Here is a 17,298-nt window from a genome sequence, read left to right on the forward strand (position 1 = left end):
CTGTCACGTGCTCAGTGTGAACCTGCTTTCATCTTTCATCTGTGAAGAGCACAGAGTGCCAGTGGTGAATTTGCCAAACTTGGTGTTCTCTGTCAAGTGCCAAACATCCTGCACGGTGTTGGGCTGTAAGCACAGCCCCCACCTTTGGACGTCGGGCCCTCATATCACCCTCATGAAGTCTGTTTCTGACCGTTTGAGTGGACACGTGCACATTTGTGGCCTGCTGGAGGTCATTCTGCAGGGCTCTGGCAGTGCTCCTCCTGCTCCTACTTGCACAAAGGCAGAGATAGAGGTCCTGCTGCTGGGTTGTTGCCCTCCTACGGACTCCTCCACTTCTCCTGATGTACTGGCCTGTCTCCTGGTAGCACCTCCATGCTCTGGACACTAAGTTGACAGACACAACAAACCTTCTTGCCACAGCTCGCATTGATGTGCCATCCTGGATGAGCTGTACTACATGAGCCACTAGTGTGGGTTGTAGACTCCGTCTCATGCTACCACTAGAGTGAAAGCACTGCCAGCATAAAAAGTGACCAAAACATCAGCCATGATGCATAGGAACTGAATGTGGTCACCACCTGCAGAACCCCAGCATGTGAAATCAATCAGTGTTGCTTCCTGAGTGGACAGTGTGATTACACAGAAGTGTGATTGACTTGGAGTTACATTGTGTTTAGCCTGTTAGGGACCACGGGTGGATGGATATGCCTTTGCGTCCTGGTACTTAAGGACCAAGGGCGTACCTGTACGCCTGTGGGAAATTCAATCCCCGCCACTAGCCAGACGGGGATCGGAGCGGGATGGCTGCTGAAATCATTCAGTAGGCATACCCTGCAAATGCCTGGGGGGTCCTGAGTGGTGTCCAAACTGTAGCGCTCCAGATGTCAGTTCAAAGCATGACGAGACTGTCCAAGCATGCTGGGAGTTGTAGGCATGCTGAACTACAACCCCCAGCATTCTTGGGCAGTCTGGGCATGCTTGGAGTTGAAGTTTTGCAACATCTGGGGGGCTACAATTTGTAGACCACTACATAGTGGTCTCCAAACTGTTCTCCCCCAGTTGTTGTATAACTACAACTCCCAACATGCCATTTGGCTGTCTGGGCATGCTGTGAGTTGTAGTTTTGCAACAGCTTGAGGCACACTAGATGGGAAGAATTGGCTTTTTCCTAACTCAGTGTTTCCCACCCCGTGTGTCTCCTGCTGTTGCAAAACTATAACTGACATACCATGCATGCTGGGAGTTGTAGTTTTGCAACAGCTGGAGGCACATGGGTTGGGAAACACTGAGTTAGGAAACAGACAGTGGTGCAGAAACACTGCAGTAGTCTGTTACCTGACTCAGGGTTTCCCAATCCCAACCAGTGTGCCTCCAGCTGTTTCATAACTACAACTCCCAGCAAGCACGATCTGTCAGTGCATGCTGGGATTGTAGTTTTGCCCCCCACGTGAATGTAGAGGGTACATTCACATGGGCGGGGGTTTACAGCAAGTTTCCCGCTTCAAGTTTAAGATGCGGCAAATTTTCCGCTGCACCGTGAAACTCACTGTAAACCTCCGTGCGTGTGAATGTACCCTAAAAACACTACACTAACCTTAAATAAAGAGTAAAACACTACATATACACTACTCCATTACAATGTGCCCCCCCCCCCCCAATAAAAATTTAAAACCTCAGTTCTTCCAAAACGAAGCCACCAGCTGTTGCAAAATAACAACTCCCAGTATTGCCGGACAGCCATTGACTGTCCAGGCATGTTGGGAGTTTTGCAACAGCTGGAGGCACCCAGCTGACATACAGTATTCTTGGTGGAGGGGGCAAGTGTAACACTTGCATCCAGGTAAACCCCATGAAGATCCCTAAAGTAGGCCTCAAATGCGCATGGCGCTCTCTCACTTTAGAGCCCTGTCGTATTTCAAGGCAACAGTTTAGGGCCATACATGGGGTATCTCTGAACTCGGGAGAAATTGTGCTAAAAGTTTTTGGTGGCTTTTTATCCTTTTACCCCTTATGAAAAGGTAAAGTTGGGGTCTACACCAGCATGTTATTGTAAATAGTTTTTTATTTTTACACTAACATGCTGGTGTTGTCCCATACTTTTCATTTTCATAAGAGGTAAAAAGGAAAAAAAGACCCCCCAAAATTTGTAACACAATGGCCCTCATTTACTATGAGTGGAGAGTAGGTTTCTTTGTGGGTTTTAATTGCCTACAATAAATTTTCCACGGTATTTACTAAGGTTTCCCTACATTTTCCACTTTCCCTACACTTTGCTTTTTTTACACATGCTCTCTGATCTGTCGAGTTTTCCTCAGCTCAAATCCCCCACATTGTATGTGGAAACCTTAGTAAATATGTTGGGTTTTTGTGAAAATGTTGGGAACACGCCCCTTTTTGGAGGCCACACTCCCTTTCCGGCGACCACGCCCCTTTTTCGGTTTTCTTAGCAAAATGGAGACTTAGTCTGGGTTTTATCAATTTTGGCACACAATCCGACAAAACATGTCTGGTTTGCAATAGTAAATGAGGGCCAATATCTCCCAAGTACTGAAAAACCCCATATGTTGGTGTAAAATGCTCTGCGGGCGCACAACAAGGCTAGGGAGTGAGTGCGCACTATGTACATTTGAGGCCTAAACTGGTGATTTGCACAGGGGAGGCTGCTGGTTACAGCGGTTCTGACGTAAACGCAAAAAAATAAATACCCACATGTGACCCCATTTTGGAAACTACACCGCTCACGGAACGTAATGAGGGTTATATTGAGCCTTAACACCCCACAGGTGACTGACAGATTTTTGGAACAGTGGTCCGTGAAAATGAAAAATAAAATTTTTCATTTGCACAGCCAACTGTTAAAAAGATCTGTCAAACGCCAGTGGGGTTTAAATGCTCACTGTACCCCTTGTTACAATCCTTGAGGGGTGTAGTTTCCCAAATAGTATGCCATGTGGGGTATTTTTCGCTGTTCTGGCACCATGGGGGCTTCCTAAATGTGACATGCCCCGCAAAAACCATTTCAGCAAAATTCACTTTCCAAAAGCCCAATGTCGCTCTTTCCCTTTTGAGCCCCCTAGTGCACCCACAGATCACTTTACATCCACATATGATATATTTCCTTACTCAAGAGAAAAGGTGTTTCAAATTTTGGAGGACATTTTCACCTATTACCCCTTGTGAAAATGAAAAATTTGGGGTAGCCTAAACTTTTTTTGTGAAAAAAAATAAAAATTTTCATTTTCACGTCCAAACTTATTGAACATTTGTCAAACATATGTGGGGTGTTAAGGCTCACTGTACCACTTGTTAAGTTCCTTGAGGGGTGTAGTTTCCCAAATAGTGTGCCATGTGGGGTGTTCTTTTTGCTGTTCTGGCCCCATAGGGGCTTACTAAATGTGACATGCCACGCAAAAACCATTTTAGCAAAATTTGCTCTCCAAAATCCCATTGTCAATCCTTCTCTTCTGAGCCCTCTAGTGCACCCAAAGAGCACTTTACATCCACATATCAGGTATTTCCTTACTCGAGAGAAATGGGGTTACAAATTTTTTTTTTTTCTCCTTTTACCCCTTTTAAAAAGAAAAAAGAAAAAATATGTGTCTACAAGAACATGTCAATGTAAAAAATGAAGATTTTGAATTTTTGCCTCCACTTTGCTGCTATTCCTGTGAAACACCTAAAGGGTTAACAAACTTTCTGAATGTCAATTTGAATATGTTAAGGGGTGCAGTTTTTATAATGGGGTCCATTATGGGGTATTTCTAACATATAGAACCTCAAATTCACTTCAAAACTGAACTGGTCCCTGAAAAATTCAGATTTTGAAATTTACTTGAAAAATTTGAAAATTGCTGCTATACTTTGAAGCCCTCTGCTGTCTTCAGAAAGTAAAAACATGTCATCTTTATGATGCCAACGTAAAGTAGACATATTGTTTATGTGAATCAATATATAATGTATTTGGTATGTCTATTTTCCTTACAAGCAGAGAGCTTCAAATTTATAAAAATGCAAAATTGTCTAATTTTTCATGACATTTTTTAATTTTTCACCAACAAATTATGCAAGTATGGACGAAATTTCCCAGTAACATAAAGTAGAATATGTCACGAAAAAACAGTCTCTGAATCAAATTCATAAGTACAAGCATCATAGAGTTATTAATGCATAAAGTGACAGTGGTCATATGTGCAAAAAATGCTCTGGTCCTTAGGGTCAAAATGGGCTCGGTCCCCAAGGGGTTAAGTGTTCCCTTTATTTTTTTGAGCAGTGTACTACAGTATGTACAGTCTGGGTGTCGGGACCAGGAACCTATCATAAAGTATACCTAGTGATTGACCAAACATAGTGAGTTCTACTATTCAACTCTGATGGATTTCGTTTGTGTGGATGTTCTGTAATAACATGAAAATGCATTGATAGATGTGTCAGATTTAACATAATAACATATAAGGGGTGTATACACAACCCTATTGGTTTTGGCTGAAATAGAAGGATAAGAAAAGAGAGCTTCAGGAGTTTCTAAAAGTATATCTGCAGTATATATGGCAAAGCTGCTGGCTCCTGCCCGAGTTCTCAGAGAATGGGAAGAATGAAACCGCATTGTTCAATGTCGCCAAGACTCCCATTACCAGTGCAGGGGCCAGCAGTATGACATTAGAAATAAATGTGAAGAATGAAAGAGAGCATCACTCTGTTTCAAAGGCTTCCATCCCTATTCCTTGAGCCAATATTATGACATATCCCACTGGCTGCAGTATTCGTAAGAGTCTTTGACACACATAGTAATGCCCATTTCTTTGTTATGTCTGTTTATGAGAATATTGGCTGACAACTTCTACTTCTATATACTATTACTAATGTTACCATTACTCCCATAAGGATTATAATCAACCAGCTTACCCCGGACTGGCAATCATTAACACCATGATATATCCCTTGGCTCAGTACTACTGCATAACTAGGCCGCTCTGCCATTATTAATCTGAAAAAGATCTGTGACAACCCCAGCAGGAGCTATAAGGTCAGCAGTACCTTGAGGTCACTTATGGAAAACATAGAACAAAGAAAAAGATATCTAGTAAATGCTGAGTAGACGTTATTTTACCTGAAAATGTTTCTTAAACAGATACTCCTGAATTGAATAAAAAAAGACTATATACAGACAGGTTGTAGAAGAATACTTAAACTTGTGCATAAATATATAATGTGAATGTGACCTGAACCTAATGTATGTTTTAGCGCCCATTAAAGACAAGGCAGGGCAACATTGGGTAAGGAATGTTTTGGGAACATCCCTATGGTCTTCTTAATTCACCACTGCTTCTAACATTTCTTTCTTTCTTCTTTAAGGTTTTACCTGGGATTTTGCAGAAACACTGTTGTATTTTGCCAGACAGAAACACAGGTAAAGAAAATTTGAAAATGATTATTACGATTATTAATCGTAGCATATAAATGAATCTGTTTATATTAAAAATATGAGCTGATAAGTGACAGGGCAACATCAAGCACACTTATGTTACTTCTGATATATTTGCCACTACTTCTAAAATAATTTTGTTCCTGGTTCAAGTGTCCCGGAGGTGGGGCCAAGTTGATGAAGTGCCACGGTATTGCTCCCCTGCCGACACCCCATCCCATTCCAGACCTGGTTGATTGACTTACAAGGTTCGGAAAATGTTGATGAATGTCACCTCTCTGGCCATGTCTGCAGCTGATATTAGCTGATAGATTCCCTTTTGGCAATAACCAGTCTATGTATATATGTAGGACGTAGTCTGTTCTACACACCAATTATCCCTCTTCCTCTTGGTGTTATGGACCGATTTCCTTCTTGGATGATGAATGAATACTGGATGTTGCCTAAATGAACTATACAGCTATACAATTATGTAAGGTAAAACAATTCTGCATATGTGAATAAACAATTGGAACGTATTGCTCACTGCACAGTCACAGTCAGTCACCACTAGAAAAGAGCAGTGGAGACTTATTATTGAGAGCCTGATATACAGCGGAGACTTATTATTGAGAACCTGATATACAGCGGAGACTTATTATTGAGAACCTGCTATGTTAAACCTACCATAAACATCTGTGGAAAAGCATGCTAAACACTTCTCATTTTGTGGTTATACAGGAATACTACATTACAAGAATAAACACATTGACTGAACAAGTTTCCAGTCACATGACAACAATCATTTAATTTTTCAAAATTTACCAACCGTTACCAACCGATACGGCATCTAGTGTTTTTTCCACATATGCAATGAATGAAGCTGTATCAGCTGAATTACATGTATGGATGGCATCACAATGAGGCGATACTTGGTAAAAAGCCTATGGCATATGATGGGCACAAGAAGTGATACTGTATACAGTATAAAAAAAACATTATTTTACAGTTAAGTTTTCTTTCTTTTTTATTATTTTTTTTATTTAAAAAATAGACCTATTTGGGGGCATGGGAAAGACAAAGCTACAATTATACTCTTCAGGATTAAAAGCTGAAGGGGTGTTGAATGTGCATACATGTAAATAGACACTGTTTCATAGATAATTCACTGTAACATTTCAGGTATTTTCTGTGTATTATTAAAGGGGATGGTCAACTTTGTTTCCTTTAGATCTATGGCTGGAAGTAAACCTCGTAGCAGTGTATTGATTATTGACATAGAGATGTTATTTGCTTGAATATTACAATACTCCATATACAAATATAGATCTGCCTATTTCTAGACTTATTTTAGATATTTGTAGTATACTACTGTTGGTTGTATGTTGCAAACCAAATATTTTATCAAACTTATGGTTATTGTAATTAGAGATGAGCGAACTTAACAGTAAATTCGATTTGTCACAAACTACTCGGCTCGGCACTTGATGACTTATCCTGCATAAATAAGTTCAGCTTTCAGGTGCTCCCGTGGGCTGGAAAAGGTGGATACAGTCCTAGAAGACTCTTTCCTAGGACTGTATCCACCTTTTCTAGCCCACCGGAGCACCTGAAAGCTGAACTAATTTATGCAGGATAAGTCATCAACTGCCGAGCCGAGAAGTTTGTGACGAATCAAATTTACTGTAACGCTCATCTCTAATTGTAATGTTTCAAATTTCTTTACTTTTTTGCAGACCATTCTAATAACAGTATTAAAGAGGTACTTCTCTGGAAAACATTTTTTTTTTAATCAACTGGTGCCAGAAAATTAAACAGATTTGTACAGAAAGTTAAACAGATTTTAAATTTTCTCTATTAAAAAATCTTAGTCCTTCCTGTACTTATCAGCTGTTGTATGCTCTTTTTTAATTTCCTTTCTGTCTGACCACAGTGCTCTTTGCTGACACCTCTGTCCATTTTAGGAACAGATAGGATAGGTTTGCTATGGGGATTTGCTCCTACCTTGGATAGCTCCTAAAATGGACAGAGGTGTCAGCAGAGAGCACTGTGGTCAGACAGAAAGGAAATTCAAAAAGTAAAGAACTTGCCAGAAAGTTAAACAGATTTGTAAATGATGTGAATACGAGAGATGTCAGCTTGCCACGTGGCCTTAATTTAAAGTCAGACATTATTCGGCATTATTAAATGTTCTTTGCACCAGAAGATTTTTTGCTACCATACAAGCTTTCCATGTCATTTCTTTCTTATTTGAATTGCAGCAAGAAATCTTTCTTTTTGTATATATATATTTTTTGTATTTTGTAATTTCAATTTTGTAATATTATACTTTCTTGGTTCTTATGCAAGAAAAACGCACAATGTGTATTCTGCTATAACGTGTATGGGTGGGGTTGGTACTAGTTTCTTCTGCCGGGCAATTAGTTATTAACAGGTGATATCCACCTGATCCATTTTGCCAGGTATAAGATCGCTTACCTCTCCTACTCCCATCATGCATCTGATGAAGGGTCACATGACCTGAAACGCGTCATGTTGCTTGTCCAGAAGATTTTATTGTTTGTTATTTGAGACGTTTCCATGTCAAAGTTTTATCTTGGAATCCAATAAAGGTGAAGTTTTTCATACCGCTGGCTTTTGCACTTCTCAGATTTGTAAATTACTTCTATTTAAAAATCTTAATCTTGACAGTACTTATTAGCTGCTGAAAACTACAGAGGAAATTCTTTTCTTTTTGAAACACAGTGCTCTCTGCTGACATCACGAGCACAGTGCTCTCTGCTGACATCTCTGTACATTTTAGGAACTGTCCAGAGCAGCATATGTTTTCTAAGGGGATTTTCTCCTACTCTGGACAGTTCTTAAAATGGACAGAGATGTCAGCAGAGAGCACTGTGCTCGTGATGTCAGCAGATAGCACTGTGTTCCAAAAAGAAAATAATTTCTTCTGTAGTATTCAGCAGCTAATATGTACTGAAAGGATTAAGATTTTTAAATAGAAGTAATTTACAAATCTGTTTAACTTTCTAGCACCAGTTGATGAAAAGAAAAAAAAGTTGTTTTCCACCGGAGTACCCCTTTAACTGGGCTTAGCATTAGTAATATGGCTGGATTGCTGGAGAGTTTCTGACCCAGCCTTCTTGCCAATACAGTTTGGCCCTTGTTAGAATTGTTCAGATCCTCACACTTCTCATTTGTCTCCAACAAATACATTTTAAGAACTAACTGTACATTTGCAAACCTGTATATTCTACCTGTCATGTGCCATTGTAAACTGATAATGTTATTCACTTCATATTAGGAATAGGTCCATTGTAAATGTATCATTTGTTCAGCAATGTAAAGGCATCTAAATGACTGAATGGGAACCGATGGAGCAGTAATGTTCCCTGTAGATATTGTTATGTTATATCACAATCCATTGACTGACAATGCAGAAAAGAAAGATGTTCTATCACATTGACAAACTGATGTCTGCTTTGTATTTATCTATATACATACAGTGGTCCCTCAAGTTACAATAATAATTGGTTCTGGGACAAACATTGTATGTTGAAACCATTGTATGTTGAGACCAGAACTCTGTGGAAACCTGGTAATTGGTTTTAAAGCCACCAAAATGTCATCCAAAAATAGGAAAAAGTGAGGATTAAAGAAAAATAAGTAGATAACTAATAGAGATAAAGCAAATCCTTACATACAAATGTCTATGTCTATCTCAGTGTTTTCCAAGCAGGGAGCCTCCAGCTGTTGCAAAACTACAACTCCCAGCATGCTGGGAGTTGTAGTTTTGCAACAGCTGGGGGCACCCTGCTTGGGAAACAATAGTCTATGTAGAGGACAGGAGCTTCTTCAGGGTCCTGTACAGTACACATAGTGTCCTAAAAAAGTAACATGGAGTCGCCCTCACCTGGTGTCCAAAGGAGCAGCTAACCCTGGTACAGGTAAAGAGTACAGAACATGTAATACCTCCCTTTACTGTAGGGGGCGCTACCAGACACCAGTCAGTGCATACACTTCAGTAATACAGTGGTTTTACCAGTAAAATGCCCATTCTGATTGGTCGGTTCTTCCGGCCATTGACACGTTTCACAGATCTGGACTGTCTGTACATTGTATGTTGAGTCTGGTTTCATCTTACAATGGTCCAGAAAAGACCATTGTATGTTGAAACTTTTGTATGTTGAGGCCCTTGTAAGTTGAGGGATCACTGTATATATGCTTCTTTCTTTGAGATAACGAAAACATCATGGAAAACTTTGTGCCTAGAATATGAGCAGTGGGATATTGTCTTTCAAAGAACCTGTAGAGTATATTTGTCTTTTTTTTTTTTTTTAACAGTAAAAGTTGCTTTCATGGTATTCTAAGCTATCATTCTTTTGTTAAGTGCATAGGACTAATTATCTAATATAGTGCAAAGGGGGCCTACATAACAGCACACCTTTCCCAACATCACATTGCAATAAATCTGTTTTTCATATCTCTTCTGTCATATTTCATTGCAGAAAATAGTGCTGTGTTAACTTTAGAGGTGTGAAGTTCTTTTATCTGGCACCAGTTTAGACATGCTCTATATACCTCTTTACAGCAAAATAGACATGCTCTACATACCTCTTTACAGACAGCAAAATATTTAACCCTGGAAAGACATTATCACCATCATAATCAGGGGTGGACTGACAGCTCATGGGGACCCCGGGCAATAGATAATCATGGGGCCCCCTATATGCGTCAGCACCAGATAGCTCAGTATCATCAACCAATCAGGAAGCTGATGCTGGTGGCCTTGTCTGTCTTCTCGTTGGCTAATGCTGGCACGCCCTTGTTCTGCTCCCGAAGCTGAGCGTGCTTCATACACAGTGAGTCCCTGTTGCTATGAGCAGACGGAACCCACAGCTAATGGCAGATGCCACCAATCGGGCTGATGTCCAGCATTAACCCTTTAGATGCTACAATCAAAGTTGCCTCACCCCATTTAGCTCAGTTGGTTGATTGGGACCATCGCAACAAAATCACAGGGTCCTGATCAGTAAAGAGGGGGGCAGGAGGGCCCTTACCTGCCTTTTAGCCATCTGATCAATGCTGTGCTATGCCACTGAAATGTTCAGTGTTTGCAATCTAAAGATTACATGTGATAGTCCCCTAAAAAGTGTAAAAAAAAAATGTTTTTAAAAAAGTTCATAAATGTAAATAAGCATAAGTACCTTCCCTAATAAAAGTTTGAATCACTCCCTTTTCCCATTTTTTTTTATAAATTATGTAAAAAAAAAACATATGTGGTATTGGAAAATACATTAAGCAGCTGTAATATGCAATTTTTTTGTGAAATATCAGTGATAGACTCATAAAAGTTATATGTACATGATAAGGATGAGGTACTGAGTAACAGATAACAGGTTTTTTTTTTGTGGGATCTTCCAGGTACACTTTAAGAACAGGCTAGATTCATTACACTGGCATCACATGTACCATACTTCTCACTCATTGGCCCTGATTTAAGAGTGGAGTATAATTTTCTTTGTGGGTTTTAAATCCCAACAATTTTTTCCATGGTATTTACAAAGGTTTCCCTACATTTTGCACTATTCCCTACATTTTGCTTTTTTTTTTTTTACACATGCAGTTATCTGTAGGGTTTTGCTTAGCTCAAATCCACTATATTTTCTGTGGAAACCTTAGTAAATATGTCGTTTTTTTGTGAAAATATTGGGACATGCCCTTTTCTGTGACCACTCCCCTTTTCCCCACAGCCGCACACCTTTTCCAGGTTTTCTCAGTAAAATGGAGAGTTGGTCAGGCTTTTTTCATTTCTGACGCAATGAGACAGAATTCTGGCGCACAACCCGAAAAAACATGTCTGGTTTACAATAGTAAATCTGGGCCATTATGTTAAAATGACAGACTCTTTAAATATGTTTAGTATTGTAGCATTTTCTGACCCTTTTTAAATCTACACTAGGCAGGTCTGTGAAAACCCGTCCACAACAACAATAGGGTTCATTGTGCCTTGGCACATTTAGCTTGGTTATTTCTGTCAGCTTATTTACCTTCACTTTTGACTTCAACTAAGTGCATCTCTCTTGGCAGTTTTCATTGATGTTGCTATCTCCATTGCCCTCTTAAATGTTATTTCATGGTTCTGTTAGAACTCTTTTTTTTTTTTTTTGGATATTTTCTTTCACAGTATCACATAATAGAGGCTTCCTGAATGCAATACTGAGACTACAAAGTTTAGACAGGCTGTAATACTGTTTCTGGAATCCAATAAAAGGTGGGGTGGGGGGGGGGGAAGCAGATCTCAGTTATGGTATTAGTTAAAGAGCTCCTGCACCATGTGAATTTCTTTTTTTTTCTGCTTCTGATATGTCCCCCTCTTCATTACCTGTCCCCCGCTGTTTTTCTTTTTTTTAAATTTCGCTCAGTAGTTCTTATATTATCCCCTGATTATACTTGCTCACTGCCTGTGAGCTTTCTCCGGCTGAAGGGGACATTACCCGGCAGGTGTGACGTCAGCTGAAGCCTGCCGGGTAATACTTCTGCCCTTCCCTGTTGTATGCTGCACTTGGGCTTGGGAGCGCACATAGAACAGGGAGCCAATCACGGCACGCAGGCTGTAATTCCCCTCCTCTCTGTTATGCACAGCTTGAGGCATACAGACAGGAGGGAGATCAGAGCTGTCCTGCCTGCCGGAGAGGCAGGGGGGCGGGACAAAAACCTGTGTTTTCTTTAGTCCATGTGGGAGTACTCGCTCCCGCCTGCCTAAATGACAGGCAGGGAGCGAGAGCTTTGCAGGACTGTGCCAATGCCCTGCTCTTCCAGACTGTGGACTTGGACCAGTCTGGCACAAGTCCAAAGCCTATGCGCACAGTGCGGGGAGGAAGAAAACAGAGACCCCTAGTGGTCAAATTTTCAAAGCCTGAAAAACATAGAGGGATTTTTTTTTATTTGTTTTATTTGATGACAGGTACCGTACTCTTTAAAGAACAGGAAACTGGATAACTGGCAAAGCCAGCGCAGAAAATACAAAGATATGGATTAATATAGGGCAGACATTACTATGATTGGCCACAAAGAGAGTGCAGGCAATGTGCCAATCTCTATGTGCAGAAATGACATGACTGGGCAAAGTTAGAATAGAGAAGGCTCTTCCTAGCAGAGTAGATAAAGCTGCAAACTTTTATTGGAGAGTCTAGAATTCAAGTCCAGCTTCAGTAAGTTCAGTTCCCTCAAACAGTATCTTTAGTTTAAAGGGGTTCTCCGGTGCTTACACATCTTTTCCCCTATCCAAAGGATAGGGGATATGATGCCTGATCGCTGGGGACCCCCGTGATCTTGAACGCGGCACCCCGTTTGTAATCAGTCCCCGGAGCGTGTTTGCTCCAGGTCTGATTACATGTGACCATTGGACCGGCGGCGTGTGACGTCACGCCTCCGCCCCGTGTGACAGCTAGTATGTCCCCTCCCGTAGGCTTGCATTGAGGGGCGGAGGCGTGACATCACACGGGGGCGGAGGCGTGACATCACACGCCGCCGGCCCAATGTTCACTCCAGGTCTGATTACAGGCGACCATTGGGCCGGCGGCGTGTGGTGGCTCGCCTCCGCCCCTGTGTGACATCACGCCTCCGCCCCTCAATGCAAGCCTACGGGAGGGGGCGTGCTAGCTGTCACACGGGGGCGGAGGCGTGACGTCACACGCCGCCGGCCCAATGGTCGCCTGTAATCAGACCTGGAGTGAACACGCTCCGGGGACTGATTACAAACGGGGGTGCCGCGTGCAAGATTATGGGGGTCCCCAGTGGTGGGACTCCCGCGATCATGCATCTTATCCCCTATCCTCTGGATAGGGGATAAGATGCGTAAGCGCCGTAGTACCCCTTTAACCATATAGACTGCAAAAGATTCATGTGGATTTAGTTTTGTTGGTAAAATCTGAAACATTCTGTAATCTTATTAGATACCTGGTGTTCCTGTACAATTTTAACAAGATCTGAAAGGCTGGTTTTGAAGTTGCTATCTTACAACTCTGCTGAGTATAAGCCCCCCCCCCCCTCCATGGAATTCCGTAACACTGGTTTCCTGTTCTCAGCAGCAATGTCAGTTTTACCAGTATATGTAACGATCTTGGAAAGTCATTTTAATACCAGAACCAGTTTTGGCAGTGAAATACAAATGAGTTTTCTTTTTTAGCAGGGTCTTGTCTTCTTCAGCATGAACTGCTGAGGCACCATTCCCTCAATAAAAAAACCCAGTAAAATAGTACTTGTGGCTGTCTGCATAATGCTGCAGGTGGGCACAAGAGTGATTAACAGGGTGAGAAGCTCTTCTATCGGTCAATCTTACAACTTAGCGCCAAGAAAAAATTAGCCTCAAGGCTAATTATTGATAAAAATGTAGACCATTGATAAACATTGGGAACATAAGAATGTGGATAGGGGTTAAAGCGTACCGGTCATATCTCACAAAAAAGTTATGTTACTCAGTACCTGATCATGTAGATAATTTTTGTGTGACTGTCACCTATATTTATTACACAAATAGCTTCTATCTGTTGCTCACTTGCTTTGTCATTCTGTCTTCACTCATTAGGACTGTTCATCAAATCACTGCAGCCTGCCTGTAACCCTCCTTTCTGTTGCAATCTGATAGGACAGGAGAGAGCACAAAGGAGTGCTAGCCCACACTCACACCCTCACTTACTGGACTTTGTTCATGCCTGTGCTTCAGATTGGACAAAGCTGCTGCTGCAACCAGACAGGGTTGTGTTCTGAATGTTATGGGGTGTTTTTTTTTTCTTAGCCATGATTTCTATGTTCTCATGAAATATATTAAAAATGTTAATGTTTTGCCAAGATGTACAACATATGAAAGCTTTTTGTATCTGACAGTGCCCATTTAAGGAGGGGGTATAGGTGGATTCACATGCAATCTGGCACTGTAACAATTTTCAAACATAATAAAAAAACATTTTTTATGCACACTTTGTGACTCTCAAAGGCCTACAGAAGTGTTCAGAGAAGTGTCTGATGTTATCCTAAGCCATGATTGGTTTGTGATGAGTGACCAATCGGAGTGACCAATAAGTAAGTAATTGGTCCCTGGGTGATAAGCTGATAATAACATACTCTTCCTGAAGAACAAATTTAAGGCACCTGGTACCAAGATATTAGCAGAAGATGTTTTATGTCCTGTAAATCTTTCACTGCCATTAAATGTTTACCGATCAGCGTTGTGTTGGGCATTAGCAGTCACACTTAGCACTTAGTGTTTTCAGACAATTTATCATAGCCAGCATTGACATTTTCAGCAATTTTTACTTGCTTTCGCTCCCTCCTCCATGCACATCATTGAGTGGCCATAATGCTGTTGCTGGGCTTTGGTAGGCACCCAGTAATTTAGCTTTCTCAATATTGATCTAAAGTCCTATTTTTCAGTTACCCATTTCTCCTGCTTCTAACATAGTAACCTGAATAACAGACTGTTCACTCACTGCCTTATAGATCCCAGCACACTGACAGGCGCCATTGTCATGAGATAATAGTGTTCTGCGCTTCACCTGTCCTTGGCTGTCATGGAAGAGTTTAGATACCGTATTTATCGGGGTATACCACGCACCGGCATATAACACGCACCCTCACTTTACCAAGGATATTTGGGTAAAAAAAAGTTTTACCCAAATATCCTTGTTAAAATGAGGGTGCGTTTGTGTGCATGCGTATACCCTGATACACCCCCAGGAAAGGCAGGGGGAGAGAGGCCGTCGTTGCCCGCTTCTCTCCCCCTGCCTTTCCTGGGGTCTGGAGCCCTGCTGCCGCCCCTTCTCTCCCGCTGGCTGTCTGCGCCGCTGCCCGTTCTCTCCCCCTGACTATCGGTGCCGGCGCCCCATTGCCGGCGCCAATAGCCAGGGGGTAAGCGGCGCCGGCAATGAGGCAGCGGCGCCGATAGCCAGGGGGAGAGAAGGGGCAGCAGCACCCATTGCCGGCGCCGCTGCCCCGTTGCCTCCCCCATCCCCGGTTGTGTAATTACCTGTTGCCAGGGTCGGGACTGCGCTGCTTCAGGCCTCCGGTGTGCATCCCCTGCGTCGTTGCTATGCACTGCATGGCGCGGCGCAATGACGAGTGACGTCATTGCGCCGCACCATGCAGTGCATAGCAACGACGCATGGGACGCACACCGGAGGCCTGAAGCAGCGCGGACCCGACCCCGGCAACAGGTAATTAAACAACCGGGGATTGGGGAGGCAATGGGGCAGCGGCGCCGCTGCCCCTTCTCTCCCCCTGTCTGTCGGGGCCGCTGCCACATTGCCGGCGCCGCTTCTCTACCCCTGGCTATCGGCGCCGGCAATGGGGCGCCGGCACCGATAGTAAGGGGGAGAAAACGGGCAGCGGCACCGATAGCCAGGGCGAGAGAAGGGCCGGCAGCAGGGTTCTAGACCCCAGGACAGGCAGGGGCCGAGAAGCCGGCAGCGACGGCAGGTCTCTGCACCTGCAAAGCCGCTGCAGTTCATTGATTTAAAGCGCCCGCTTTAAATCATTGAACTGCAGCGGCTTATCGGCGTATAACACGCAGGTAGACTTTAGGCTAAGAATTTTAGCCTAAAAAGTGTGTGTTATATGCCGATAAATACCGATAACATGGACATTTTACGACTATGTTCATGTTAGAATGGATTCCCAATTCTATGAGAGTGTGGGCATGTACTGTCCGGGTCTGTTGCAAGTGCTGCATCTCAGTGCGGACAAATGGAGGTATTTGGTATAGTTTATCAGCTCATTTGCCAGTATAAAATCTACTTACTATACAATATTTTCTGTACAGCCTGTAGAAGGGAAAAAAATAGCGTAACCTCTCTCCATTACCTTATCGGTCAGACTAAATAGCATGTAATCATTATCTATCACTATAGCTTATCAATTAGACAATGAATATATTATTGCAGCTGTAAATGTGATACAAGTGGTCCCTCAACATACGATGGTAATCCGTTCCAAATGGACCATCGTTTGTTGAAACCATCGTATGTTGAGGGATCCGTGCAATGTAAAGTATAGGACAGTGGTCTACAACCTGCGGGTCTGCAGGTTGAAGACTACTGGTATTGGAGGTTATACTCACGTGTCCCCGCCACTCCGGACCATCACCGCTGCCCTGGATGTCGCCTTCCATCCAGGGCCGGATTAACGTAGGGGCGGATGGAGCTGCCGCTCCAGGCCCTTACATGAAAATAGGTCCAGCAGCCTGCACAGGCGTCCCGCATAGGCCGCCCGGCGCTCATGATAAATATGATAACAGAAAAAGAGGGCCGGCCCTGCACTGTCCCAGGCTGACCCTGCTTCTTACTTACTGGCCGCTGCAGCACTGTTTTCTTTTTATAAATAGTTATCCTTCGGCCCTTTAAGGTGAGTGCAAGGGCCGTGGCCGCAATGCCTCTCTGGGAAGAGAGCAGAGGGATGCTCCTCCCCCTCCCCCCACACTCCTCTGTGTGCAGGCTGCAGCCCTATTGGAGCAGGCAGGTTCTTTGCTTCCTGTTCCATTGCTGACTACATCACCTGCCCGCGCTGAAGGGGAACAGGAAGACTTCCCCTGCCCACCGCTGTGGCCCCCTATACAACAGGTAATTTTCCGGGAGGAAAAGGTTGAGGGGCAAATTGCTGTTTGGGGGGTCAGTGGGAGTTAAATGGGCAATTTCTTAATGTTTCCTGACCAGGGGGCAGGGGCATATATTGTCACTAGGGTCCGGGTATATACTGTCACTGGGGTCCGGGTATATACTGTCACTGGGGTCCGGGTATATACTGTCACTGGGGTCCGGGTATATACTGTCACTGGGGTCCAGGTATATTCCTCTTTCCTTCCTCATTAAACTAAAGGGCTCTTGTTTTTCTTGTCCTGTGTTTTC

At 42.9% G+C, this 17,298-nt stretch overlaps 1 protein-coding gene across 4 annotated transcripts in view; it reads left to right on the forward strand.

Moving 5' to 3' along the window:
• The window catches only part of DLGAP2 (DLG associated protein 2), a 1,068,027-nt gene that overhangs the window by 183,288 nt on the left and 867,441 nt on the right, over positions 1 to 17,298 (forward strand). For 3 of the 4 annotated variants that reach the window (XM_056565689.1, XM_056565688.1, XM_056565692.1), the window contains exon 3: positions 5,353 to 5,407. In XM_056565689.1, coding sequence (XP_056421664.1) covers positions 5,353 to 5,407 — 55 coding nt within the window. Of the gene's footprint in view, positions 1 to 5,352; positions 5,408 to 17,298 lie in introns of those variants that run through there. The other variant, XM_056565693.1, reaches the window with a different exon arrangement.

This window comes from Hyla sarda, chromosome 3, assembly GCF_029499605.1.
Source record: "Hyla sarda isolate aHylSar1 chromosome 3, aHylSar1.hap1, whole genome shotgun sequence".
Taxonomy (NCBI): domain Eukaryota; kingdom Metazoa; phylum Chordata; class Amphibia; order Anura; family Hylidae; genus Hyla; species Hyla sarda.